Genomic DNA, 12960 nt, shown 5'->3' with positions numbered 1-12960 from the left:
AAGTATATTCAAGGTAAACAAGACTGTTTACCCACATAAAAATACAGATTGAAAAATGCTCCTCATGAATATCAATGAAAACACACATGATGTGCTTTTACCTGAGTGAAAAGGGAGTGGGCCAGAACGGGCAATTTAAAATATATGCAGGGATTTTTTTCGGGGGGTGGGGGTGGGGAATCTTTGGCAGTACTTTACCCAGATAAGCAGGTACACAAATACCCATTCTCTTCAGTTCCCCAAACTCACTTTGAAAATTTGCCTGCAGGTTCATAGATAGAAAGTATCAGCATCACAATGATTTAAAAAAATTCCAATTTCAGCTTTTTTGTCAGGATAAGAAATGAAATAAAGGTAAATGACACGGCCAGCGTCTTCCTTGAGTATTATATTTGCACTCTGTTAGGCTAGTTTATTTTAAACATTTCCACTCAAACATTAGGACTGAATCCATTTTACTAAGACTAATAAACGTAGAGACAATGACACCACAAAGGAATGTAAAGCCCCTCTGGTTTGCCCCATTTTCTGGTGCAATAATAGCTGAAGTCACTTAAAAACACTGACAAAATAAATAAGCTCCATATTGGCAGCATGTCACAGATAACAGGAATAAGATAAATGAGACAATAATTGGCAAAAACACACTACTACCCATAAACGTTTAGTAGTAGAAATACTTACCAGGTCCATCAAAAGGCACCAGATAGTGTGGAACTTTTTCTGAGGCACCCAAAGGAATAAGATACATATCCTTGACCTGTCTCATGTTATTAGCAACAACACCATAACGCTTCCTGCTGCTGAAATATGCATACAATAAAGTATAAGAGATTTGGTCCTCTTCAGTTACTGGAGTAAACCGAATTAAACATGTTTCCTGTTTAGAACAAAAACAAAAAAATGAAAATTACATATACTGTGCAGGCCATAATTATTAAGATTTAACATGGAATAAAGTGAACTGAATTAGTCATTCCCAACCCAGCCCTTGGGGCACATCTAGTCCCACTGGGTTTTCAGGATATCCACAATGAATATTAATAAGTTAGATTTGCATGCAATTGAGGCAGTGCATACAAATCTCTCTTACGTATTTATTATAGATATCCTGAAAACCTGAAGGGATTAAGTGTGCCCAGTGGACTGGATTGGGAATGGCTGGATGTTAAATGCTGAATATTCAGAACTGGGGAAATACAGCATGAAACTTAGTTACAGTAGGTGCTCTCCATGGATAGCATGACAAGTCCTCACAAGTGGGTGATGTCACCCGATTGAGCCCAATGTGGGGAAAAAAGCTTATAAGTATCGACCGTACATTATTATTATTTATTGCATTTGTATCCCACCTTACCCCACCTCTTTGCAGGCTCAACGTGGCTTACAATACATCATTTTATTTTATTTATTTAGATTTAGATTATATCATGAGTAATGGAAGAGTGTTAGTAAATAAACATTTAGTATTACAAAGTATTGGTCATCATGATGATAATTAAACAAAGTTATAGTATACAAGCAGATAATTGAGAAACAGTTCTAAACATAGATAGGCGAGTTGTGCATATTCACATTGGTTGATCTTTGTGGTATGCTTTATTAAAGAGATGGGTCTTCAGTGATATGCGGAAGTTCGTTCTTTCGTATTTATTGTACTTTCCACACTGCGCTGTCATGCAAGTTCTCATCAGTTCCTATATAACTTGCTAAAATACAACCTCCATGGAAGGAAGGAGGGTAAGTGAGAACTTGAATCAAGCCGTAATCTGCTACAGTAACTTGACCTTCTCTAAGAACAAGGAAGGATTTCACGTCCTCATAAGTGGACTCCCTAACTCCCATTTGACTTCAACAATAAAAGGAAACACAGGAGGGCGATGCCAATCCACAGATACCACATTTATCTTTGATGGCAGCAAGCCTTTTCTAGTTTCATATTTTATTTTTTGTTGAACAAAGGCAACCTGGAAATCATTCTAAACCTTAGAGAGACTTCAGAGATCAGACTGACTAAACCTGTTGCATCAGGAATCCCTTTCAAGCAATATTGTGATATGAATTCATAGACTGATATGAATTCATAGACTGTCCATGCTGGAGGGTCTGTTCTCAGCACAGCTCAGGTTCACCTGCCACTTGTGCTGTACACTAGCACCCTCCTCCCTCCAACTGGTCCCAATTGCCTCTGGGCGAGTCTCCTGCTCTCAAAATTATTCCCTAGTGATTTCTAGGACACTAGGACCACACTCCCAGGGTTTCCACAGTTCCCAGAAAACACCTACAGACCCAAACCACAAGGATTCTTAGTCCAGACAAGCAGAGCAAATAAGTAATTATTTTTATTTTCATAAAAATAATGAACAGTGGAGACTTCTGGTGACGTCAGCAACCTCGATGGCAGCCTGAACTCATCGCTCCGGCTCAGCCCCGCTAAAATTGCTACTTTTTCGCTATATAACCGCTATATAACCGCGAAACGAAGGCAGGAAGAATATACAAGTGGTACTTACAGGAAAGAAATGTCACAGAAATCGAAAATCGCAGAGGCCAAAGCAGGAGTACGAGGCAGCCTCCGTAATGCTAAAACTGCTAACAGTCATGCGTCATCTCGGGAAGAGGAGGCCTCAGATTTTGATTCGAATCACTCCGACGAAGATACTGGCAACAATAAGGACTCACAGTTCACCAAAGTGCTTAGAGAACTCCGCAAAGACTTAGCTCGCATAAATCAGATTTTGTGGAACGCATTGAAAATTTGCGAGGTGAGATCAAGGAAATTGGTAATCGAGTGGAGGATCTTGAAGGCCGGGTGGACGAACACGTGGATCTGATGAACCAAATGAAAGAGAAGGAGGTGGACTTTGCTAATCAAATGGAAGAATTACAATACAAACTTGATGACATCGAGAACAGAGGGAGACAAAATAATTTAAGGTTTCGGGGCATTCCAGAGGCTGGAGATCAAGAGGATGTTCCCAAACTAGTACATGAACTATGTAAGCATATTTTGAAGGGAGATCCAGATCAACAGGTCTCGGAAATTGAACGAGCCCATAGAGCGCTAGGCAAGTCGCTCCCTAATAAACCCAGAGAAATAACATCTATATGGCCTGGCTAGGCAACAACAGGATTTGTGCTTTCAAGACACACCTATTTCGGTATTCCAAGACTTATCAGCTTATACTTTACAACAAAGATGAAATATGAAACCGATACTGGAGGTACTGGGGCAAAATAACATAAAATACCGATGGGCTTTTCCCTTTGCAGTATGCTTTACTATTACTGGAAAGCTACACAAAGTTCGCTCCCCGGAGGCGGCGCAGCAGATTCTACAAGCAGCGGGCATGATGGGACCGACTACTGAACTACACTTGGAGACTACTGTTGACAAGAGAGACAAAGTGCGACAATGGCAACAAGTTTTTAATAAGGCAAAGAAACCACGGCTGACTATGCGCAACACCTGACTGTAATTGTACTCTAAAGTGAGGTTGCTGAAAGAGTACACGAAGTCTGACATTTTCTGCTTTATTTCCTTATGATCTACATTTATGGCAGAGATAAGTCTGTTGGGTATATGGAGGATGTCATGCGGGGTTGGGCGGAGGTGGTGTGGTTGGGTTGTATACTGCGGGGGTTGATCTTGCTAGGAAGCGAGTGAGTAGACTCCTCTGGGGAATTCTATTTCCGGTGGAAGTTTGCTACTCTACTTTTGAAGGGGAAAGGGGAGGAAGGGAGATGAGAGGCTAGGGGGGATGGGTTCAGGGGAAATGGGAGGGAAGGGTAATACAGTGTCTGCAGATGATATCTAGATATGCAAACGAATTTTCATTATCTTTCTGTTAAGTATACTCTATGGCAGCTACTTTAAAGATTATGACTCTCAATGTCAAAGGCCTAAATGCTCCTAGAAAGCGACAGTTGATTTGGCAAGAGATAAATAGACATAAACCCCAGGTGGTTATGTTGCAAGAAACTCATCTGAAAAGGGCGCATGAATATTTGTTTAGACATGTTTATTACTCTAAGATTTATTTTGCCTCAGACATATCTGACAAGAAACAAAGAGGGGTAGCGATATTGCTCCAGTCTGACTTGCCAATACAAATCCATCAGGTGAAAAGAGATCCAAAGGGCAGATATCTTCTACTCAGGGGGACATTTGAAAATCAGGAGGTTACTCTGGGATCTATATATGGGCCAAATACTAATCAACCATCTTTCTTTCAATTACTTAAGAAACAAATACACACAGTACTGGGAGGTCAGCTTATACTGGGTGGTGATTTCAATGCCACTCTTTGCCCTGAAGTGGATAAATCGGGACACAACTCTGGTAATGACAAAGTCTTGGCCAAACATTTTAACACTTTTGTTAGGGATATGGGACTTTTTGACTCTTGGAGAGACATGCACCCTACTGAGCGTGATTACTCTTTTTATTCTCCAGTACATTCTACATACTCATGGATTGACTACTTGTTGGTTGATAAGCTATTAGGAGATCAACTCACAAAAGCACATATAAATAATATTACTGTATCTGATCATGCTCCTTGTGTGATACAATTAGATTGGCAGACAGGAAAACAGCGGGTAGGGCACTGGACATTAAATAATGGGCTGTTAAAGCAGGAATCAGTTTGTCAGGAATATGTAAAGGTCCTGAAGGAATACCTGTCTTTTAATGTAACCTCAGGGCCCTCAATTGCTATAGTGTGGGAAGCCCTTAAAGCGGTGCCCAGAGGTCACTTTATTAAGGTTGCTGGAAAGCTTAAGAAACAGAGGTTGCAAGCTACCTTGCAGCTAAGAGAGAACATTGGGATATTAGAAAGTAAACATAAAGCCACAGGCTCTCTTAAGATATATTATTATTATTATTTATTGCATTTGTACCCCACATTTTCCCACCTTTTTGCGGGTTCAGTGTGGCTTACAGTACGTTATGAAGACTGGAAGTACATTTTGTTACAGCTCAGTTGTGGATTACATTATGAAGTGTTATGAGACAAGTTTTGTAACAAGGAATATAATAATGGAAAAGATCATTGAGACATTGGAAGGAAAGAACGGGAAACTAAGTGGGGCGATACATTGGAGGGAACCCGCGGGAAACAGGTATGATTGAGGTAAGTTTGCGGGAGATGAGAAGGTGAGGTAGGGGAAGGGAATTCAGAGTGGCTGTAGTGATGCATTGTTGGACAGTGAGTGCGGTTTTATGTGTTATGGTTCTTTCCGTAAATTTCCTCAAAGAGGTGGGTCTTCAGTAGTTTGCGGAAGGTTTTTTGCTCTTGAATCGTTTTCAGGTTGCGTGGCAATGAATTCCAGTACTGCGTGCTCATGTAGGAAAAGGTTGACGCGTGCAGTGTTTTGTATTTCAAGCCTTTGCAATTAGGGAAGTGGAGGTTGAGGAAAGTTCTGGATGATCTTTTGGCGTTTCTTGGTGGTAAGTCTATTAAATCCGACATGTAGGCTGGGGCTTCACCGTGAATGATTTTATGGACTAATGTGCATACTTTAAAGGTAATGCGTTCTTTAAGTGGGAGCCAGTGTAGCTTCTCTCGTAAGGGTTTTGCACTTTCATATTTTGGTTTTCCTAAGATGAGTCTGGCTGCTGTATTCTGGGCTGTTTGGAGTTTTCTCAGTATTTGCTTTTTGCAACCTGCGTATAGTGAGTTGCAGTAGTCCAGATGGCTGAGAACGAGGGATTGCACCAGGCTACGAAAGACGGATCTTGGGAAGAATTGTCTTATTCTTTTCAGTTTCCACATGCAGTAGAACATCTTTTTGGTTGTGTTGTTTGCCTGAGTTTCGAGTGTTAGGTGGCGGTCGATAGTGACTCCAAGGATTTTTAGCGTCTCTGAGATTGGAAGGTTTAGTGTTGGTGTGTTTAAAGCGGTGAATTCTTTCGTGTTGTATTGGGACGTGAGTATCAGGCATTGAGTTTTTTCTGCATTTAGTTTCAAGCGAAAAGCATCTGACCAGGTGTTCATGATGTGTAGACTTAAGTTGATTTCACTGGAGATTTCTTTAATGTCTTTTTTGAAAGGGATGTATATAGTTACATCATCGGCGTAAATATATGGGTTGAGGTTGTGGTTCGATAGGAGTTTCGCCAGGGGGATCATCATTAGGTTGAAAATGGTTGGTGAAAGGTATAGAGCTTTACAAGCTGCCAGAATACAACTAGAAGCCCTGCTAGCTCAAGATCTTGAGTATATTAACGAAAGACTAAAGCTTCACACATATACCACCAAAAATAAGATAAGTAGGCAGTTAGCTATTAAATTGCGAAAACTAAGAGCAGATCGTAATATTTATCGTATTAAGGGATCCAAAGGAGAGGTGCTCCGAACATCTCCAGAGATTAGAGTCCGTTTTAATGAATATTATGCTAAGCTTTTTGCCGGAGATGGGGGTATACAGGAGGAGAGTATTCGATCATATTTGCAAAAAAATGGCTCTGCCATCCTTAACACAAGATCAACAACAAATGCTAGATGCCCCTATTGACATGCGTGAGGTCCTAGTAGCTATAAAAACTTTGAAAACCGCCAAATCCCCGGGATTGAACAGCTATACGGCTGAATTCTATAAAATATTTGCCCCCTACTTGGCACCTGTGTTGACAGATGTGCTTAATGCTGTAGTGAAAGGAGATAATCTCCCGCCAACTATGAAAGAGGCATGGATTGCAGAAATCCTGAAGCCTAAAAAGGAGATGACTGAATGCTCTTCTTACCGCCCCATCTCTGTACTTAATGTAGATGTTCGCATCCTGGTTAAGGTATTAGCAAGTAGCTTAACAGAAATTCTGCCAACCTTAATACATCCAGATCAGTTGGGTTTTGTCGCCAACAGACAGGCCTCGGACAATATTAGACAAACTCTGAATGCTATGTAAATTGCCCGGCAGAGTAAAACACCGTATTGTCTACTGAGTGTGGACGCTGAAAAAGCAATCGATAGGGTGCATTGGCCATTCCTGCACCAGGTTTTACAACAGTTTGGATTTGGTTCTAATTTTAGGGACTGGATTAAAGAACTATACACTCAGCCGAAAGCAGGGGTAAAAATTAATGGGCAGATATCCGCTTTCTTTGAGCTGAATAGAAGAACACGCCAGGGGTGCCCTCTGTCGCCACTTTTATTTGCTTTAGTAATGGAACCATTGGCATGGGCTATTAGGAATCATCCAGGGATAAAGGGAGTGAGGGTGAAAGACTGGGAATCAAAGGTGGCATTGTTTGCAGATGATGTCCTTTTGACCCTTACCTCGCCTTTAGATTCTATACCTCAGGTTATAAGTGAATTGGAAACTTATGGGCAGGTGTCAGGATTTAAGATTAATTATGAGAAAACAGAAGCAATGGCAGGGGAGATGACAGAGGAACAATATCACCGTTGTAAGCAATTATATCCTTTGAGGTGGGTAACTAAGGGTCTTAAATATTTGGGAGTTTTCCTCACTGCTAAATTGCCAGACATTAACGAGGCTAACTATACTCCATTACTGAAAGACATTAGGGAGGACTTGGAAAGATGGGAGCCCCTTGGTTTATCTTGGTTTGGGAGAATAGCCACAGTGAAAATGAATATATTACCGTGATTACTGTATCTTTTCCAGGCTCTGCCACTCCCTATTAGTGACCATGTGCTTCACTCCCTGCAGAAACGATTAGAGAAGTTCATCTGGAAAGGAGGCAAATCTAGAATCCACCCCTCCATAATGTATACAGACCGTAAGACCAAGGGTGGTTTAGGGATCCCTAAAGTGGACTTATATCATAGAGCGGCTCAGGTTAATCCGCAGTGGAATGGTTTCAAGAAGCCCCCCCACACACTTTGGGTAAAGATGGAATATATACTACATAGCCCTTTGAAATTAGGCCACTTACTCTGGTTGCCGCCTAAACATCGTCGCTTGGGGGAGGAGGTGAGCCCGATCATTGAGTTCACTTTGTCATGCTGGGATAAAATGGAACGCTTAAAACGAATCTATTGCTCTTGGTTATCACCTATTGTTTGTAATTTAGCATTCCCATTAGGCTGCACACGCTCAGTTTTAACTAGATGGAAAAAACAAGGGTTAGATCTATGGGGGCAATTGATTAATAAAGATATCTTCATATCATTCCAGGAATTGGCAGATACAAACAGGTTACCCCCTACAGATCAATATGCCTACACTCAATTGATTCACTTTTTGTCATCAGAAGGCAGACGTGCATATTTAATGGGTGACGTGACCTTTTTAGAAGAACTCTGTGTTCGAGAACAAGGGACACGTGGCCTTATTACTTTGATCTATGGGCACTTGCGAGATAACATGTGTGTTAACCATAAGCACAGAGTGCTGTGGGAGAAAGAATTAGGGGTCAGTTACTCAGCTGAGGAGTGGCAGAGAATGGAGAGGCGTTCCGTACGCATTTCCCCAGCTGTTAATGTTCAAGAAAATTTAACAAAAGTACTATACCGCTGGTATCTAACCCCGGTAAGGTTAAATCATATGTTTGGAACAGCTTCCCCGACTTGTTGGCGTAGATGTGGCCAGCGTGGTACATTGGGCCATATTTGGTGGACATGTTACAAAGTAAAAGCTTTCTGGAAAGCTGTCCAAGCCCGGATTAGAGGCTGGGTGGGAGTTGAGATACCATATGACCCTGCTGTATTTCTGTTTCATAAAACTATCTTGGGGATAAATGACTTTGGTCAAGTGTTAATCAAACATTGCTTATGTGCGGGAAGATTGCTTATTGCTCGCTCATGGAAGTAAAAAAATAGCCCGTCTGTTGTCCAATGGATGACCCTATTGCGGAACATTGCAGAGAGAGAAAGACTGATGGCAAAACAGAGACACCAGTTGTCGAAATGGACTAAGATCTGGGAACCTTTGGATATACCGAAGACGTAATGAGCTATAGAGAAACATCTGATATGTTGAATCACTGTTGTTACCTTAGACACTGTAAGGGGAAGGGGAATTTGGAGGGTATTTTGACCAATAACGTGGAAATATTTTGTTGCAGATTGTTTAGGGGGAAGAAGGGGGAAAAAATATATAAAACACCAAGAATATTGAATGTTTTATTACTCAATGAATGAGTATTGAAGAAACATGTTCCAGGTTTTGCAGTGTGTACTAAAGCCTGGAAGCTTACTGTTGTGCCTGTATTTACATTCTGTCTTACTTATTCAATAAAGATTCTTGTTTAAATCAAAAAAAAAAAAAAATGAACAGTGAACTATAAATCAGAGGGAACAAAGCACACAATAACAGGTAACAGAAAAAGGAATAATTGTAAAACTATCTAAACATTTTATCACTACCTGAATAGTGCTTGGAAGTACAGGAAATATAGCTGCTCACAAGGTACAGAATATAAATGATCACAGGGTCTCAGTAGAGAGGTCTTTCTTCCTCTATTTCAAAACTGAGACTAAAAAATTGCCTCGCAGTTAGGCGGGAAAAAGAACTTGTCACTTCTGGTACAGCTTTTTTTTTTTTTTTAAGGTTTAAACTGTTTTATTGACGATATTCACACTACAGGTCAACTTGGAGTATTCATACAGCATAGATCAATATACAAAACAATATTCCAGCAACATATTCAACATCGTCAAACACTTTTTCCCATTTTTACTCCCCCCTCCCCCTCTCCCCTCTTTACAACTTTTATCTTGGCGAATGTTAACATTAAATGACCGTTATCACTAACATCACAAGCTTTAAAATAACTCGTTGGATGAAATAGTACTTATCATAAAACACCAAAAATCTGAACACCAAAGCTCTGGAGCAATGCCAAGCTTTTATCGATATACACCTCACTCAACTCCTCCAACCCCCCCCCCCCCTCCCAACACCTCCCCCCCCCCCATGTTGCTTGCCTGTACGGGGCGTATTGATGGTACATAAAGTGAGCGGATTCATGTGTCTATTCTCTTGCCTCCACATGTCTAAAAGTGCCCCCCTTCTCCACATCGTCCATTCTCCAGCAAATTGAATGGTCCCATAAGTCAAGGCACCAAGACCCATGGGAAGCTGCAAGGCGACAATAATTTGTACAGAATCCTATCCTCGCTAGTACTCAATATCCTCTGTACCCTACACCCGCCTCCCTAGGCCTACCTTCAGACTACCCCCTCCCCCCTTAAAAAAAAGAAAATCGCCATCTGCTGGCCAACCAGCAGAAACGAATCATCAGCAAAACAACCAGGAGAAATAAGCAAAACAATATAGATCATAGGCACAGAAACCCACTGTTTCATCAGAGTGTGATTTTATGAAATGATGCTTAAAAAACCAAAATGGTACTTATTTTAATCCTGTTTCATGATGGCAATAAAAGTACCTACCTAATTTTATAAAATATGAGCTACAGGAGCTGACTTCAGAAGCCTAAGTCCTGACACATACGTTTACATTTGCTTCAGATCAGGTATAAATGTGCATGTGTATTCTATATGTGTACTCCTGTATTTTATAAAATATGTAGGTACATTACAACTTTGACTCTGCCATGTTCAAACTATGTCCATGCATATAAGTATGCTCTGTTTTGTCAATAAAAGTCCTTTTCCAACTGTGAAACAGTCTTTATAAAGGGAAGGGAAATGGGACTTGATATACCGCCTTTCTTAGGTTTTCGCAACTAGATTCAAAGCGGTTTACATATATTCAGGTACTTATTTTGTACCAGGGGCAATGGAGGGTTAAGTGACTTGCCCAGAGTCACAAGGAACTGCAGTGGGAATCGAACTCAGTTCCCCAGGATCAAAGTCTACTGCACTAACCACTAGGCTACTCCTCCTTTTATAAAACTACCCTCTCTGTGTCTCGACATGACCCTCTGAGGTCAGGCTTGCTCAGACACAAGCAAAGGAGAGATGTAGTCTGCTCACCAACTGGATAGTGTATGCTTGTCAATGACAGTCTCAAGCTTATTGGGATCAAACAAAAAGCTGGTTGACCATCTAAGGGCTTTGGCCTGCTATAGGTAGAAGACTAGGGTTCTTTTGCAATCCAAATTATAGCCATGTGGCTTAGGAAAAGACGTTAGTATGATGACCAATTAAGGTACCATGGAGGGGCATTTTCGATAGAACTTCTAAATCAGAATTTGGACGTTTTACAAAAACGTCCAAATTCTGAACAGGAAAGAAGGTCGTTTTCGAAAAAGATAGACGTCTAACTTTTGTGTTCGAAAATACTTTGGATTTGTATGTTTTTTTTTTCCTGGTCCTTTTTTGAACAAAAAACGGCCAAATGCAAAATGTCCAAAACATGATAGAGGTATATAAAATAATGAGTGGAGTGGAACAGGTGGATGTGAAGCATCTGTTCACGCTTTCCAAAAATACTAGGACTAGGTGGCATGCGATGAAACTACAGTGTAGTAAATTTAAAACAAATCGGAGAAACGTTTTCTTCACCCAACGTATAATTAAACTCTGGAATTCGTTGCCGGAGAAAGTGGTGAAGGCGGTTAGCTTAGCAGAGTTTTAAAAGGGGTTGGACGATTTCCTAAAGGACAAGTCCATAAACCGCTACTAAATGGAATTGGGAAAAATCCACAATTCCAGGAATAACATGTATAGAATGTTTGTACGTTTGGGAAGCTTGCCAGGTGCCCTTGGCCTGGATTGGCTGCTATCGTGGACAGGATGCTGGGCTTGATGAACCCTTGGTCTTTTCCCAGTATGGCATTACTTATGTACTTATAAAACAGAGGAGGAGTGGCTTAATGGTTAGTGCAACGGGCTTTGATCCTGGCAACATGGGTTCAATTTCCACTGCTGCTCCTTGTGACTTTGGGCAAATCAAATGCACAAGGGGCATTTTTGGATATGACATCTAATTCTGAATTTGGACGTTTTTTGTAAAACGTCCAAAATCAGAATAGGACAGGTCATTTTCTACAAAAAAAAAAAAAAAAAGTCTCTTTTCCTTTTGAAAATGCTTTTTGGAAAAACATTTTGTGATTTGGACGTTTTATTGTTTGGTCCATTTTCAAACAAAAAAAATGTCCAAATGCAAAACGCACAAAATACACAAAAAACTCTACAATACAGTGAAACCATCCACATTTCTAAGTGTGATAAAAGCTTTAGTTGTAATGTAAATCTCAAAGTGCATCAGAAAGTCCACAAGGGACAGAAACTATTTGCATGTATAGAGTCTGGTAAAAGCTTTGGTCAGAAGGTAAACTTCACAATGCACCAGAGAATACACACAGGAGTGACACCATTTACATGTCCTGAGTGTGGTAAAACCTTTGGTTGGAAAGAAAGCCTTATATGGCATCACATAATCCACACAGGAATGAAACCATGTACATGCACTGAGGAGGTAAAAGCTTCAGTTGTATTGGGACAGGCAATTAGGGAATGCACACTCTTGCTATGAAGTATGGAAAAATAATACTCTGGTATTTAGATATATATAATGAGACCTCCTTTTTATCAATAGATCTCAATTCAAAGCTCAAATCTACTGATAAACAATAGACACAAGGCTCAGATGTTATAAAAAAAAAAATAGAAAGCTTGGCATCAGGTAGAATAATGGAAAAGTGACATCCCAGGAAAGCAATAGGGCATCCTTGGGGGCACTACAGTGGACTTTATAAAATGCCCCCAGGTACACATCTCACCACTGCTCCCATACCTTGTCTGCTGAGCCCCCCCAAAACCCACTACCCCCAACTGTACACCACTACCATAGCCCTTACAGGTGAAGGGAGCACCAATATGTGGGTTTCTGGTGGGTTTTGGAGGACTCACAGTTTCCTCCATAAGTATAACAGGTAGGGGGAGGTAGAAGCCTGGGTCCACCTCTCTGCAGTGCACTGCATCACTACTAGACTACTCCAGGGACCTGCATGCTATTCTAATGGACCTGAGTATAACAACAGAGTCTGGCAAGTAATATTTTTATTAACATTTTTTTGG

At 40.7% G+C, this 12960-nt stretch overlaps 1 protein-coding gene across 1 annotated transcript in view; it reads right to left on the bottom strand.

Moving 5' to 3' along the window:
* Positions 1–12960, bottom strand: part of PHF3 (PHD finger protein 3) — a 264231-nt gene that overhangs the window by 17777 nt on the left and 233494 nt on the right. The window contains 1 exon segment of the mRNA XM_030199001.1: positions 685–880. Coding sequence (XP_030054861.1) covers positions 685–880 — 196 coding nt within the window.

The sequence above is a fragment of the Microcaecilia unicolor genome, chromosome 3, assembly GCF_901765095.1.
Source record: "Microcaecilia unicolor chromosome 3, aMicUni1.1, whole genome shotgun sequence".
Taxonomy (NCBI): domain Eukaryota; kingdom Metazoa; phylum Chordata; class Amphibia; order Gymnophiona; family Siphonopidae; genus Microcaecilia; species Microcaecilia unicolor.
The sequence above is the reverse complement of the archived record's forward strand: the minus strand, read 5'-3'. Positions and strand labels throughout refer to the sequence as shown.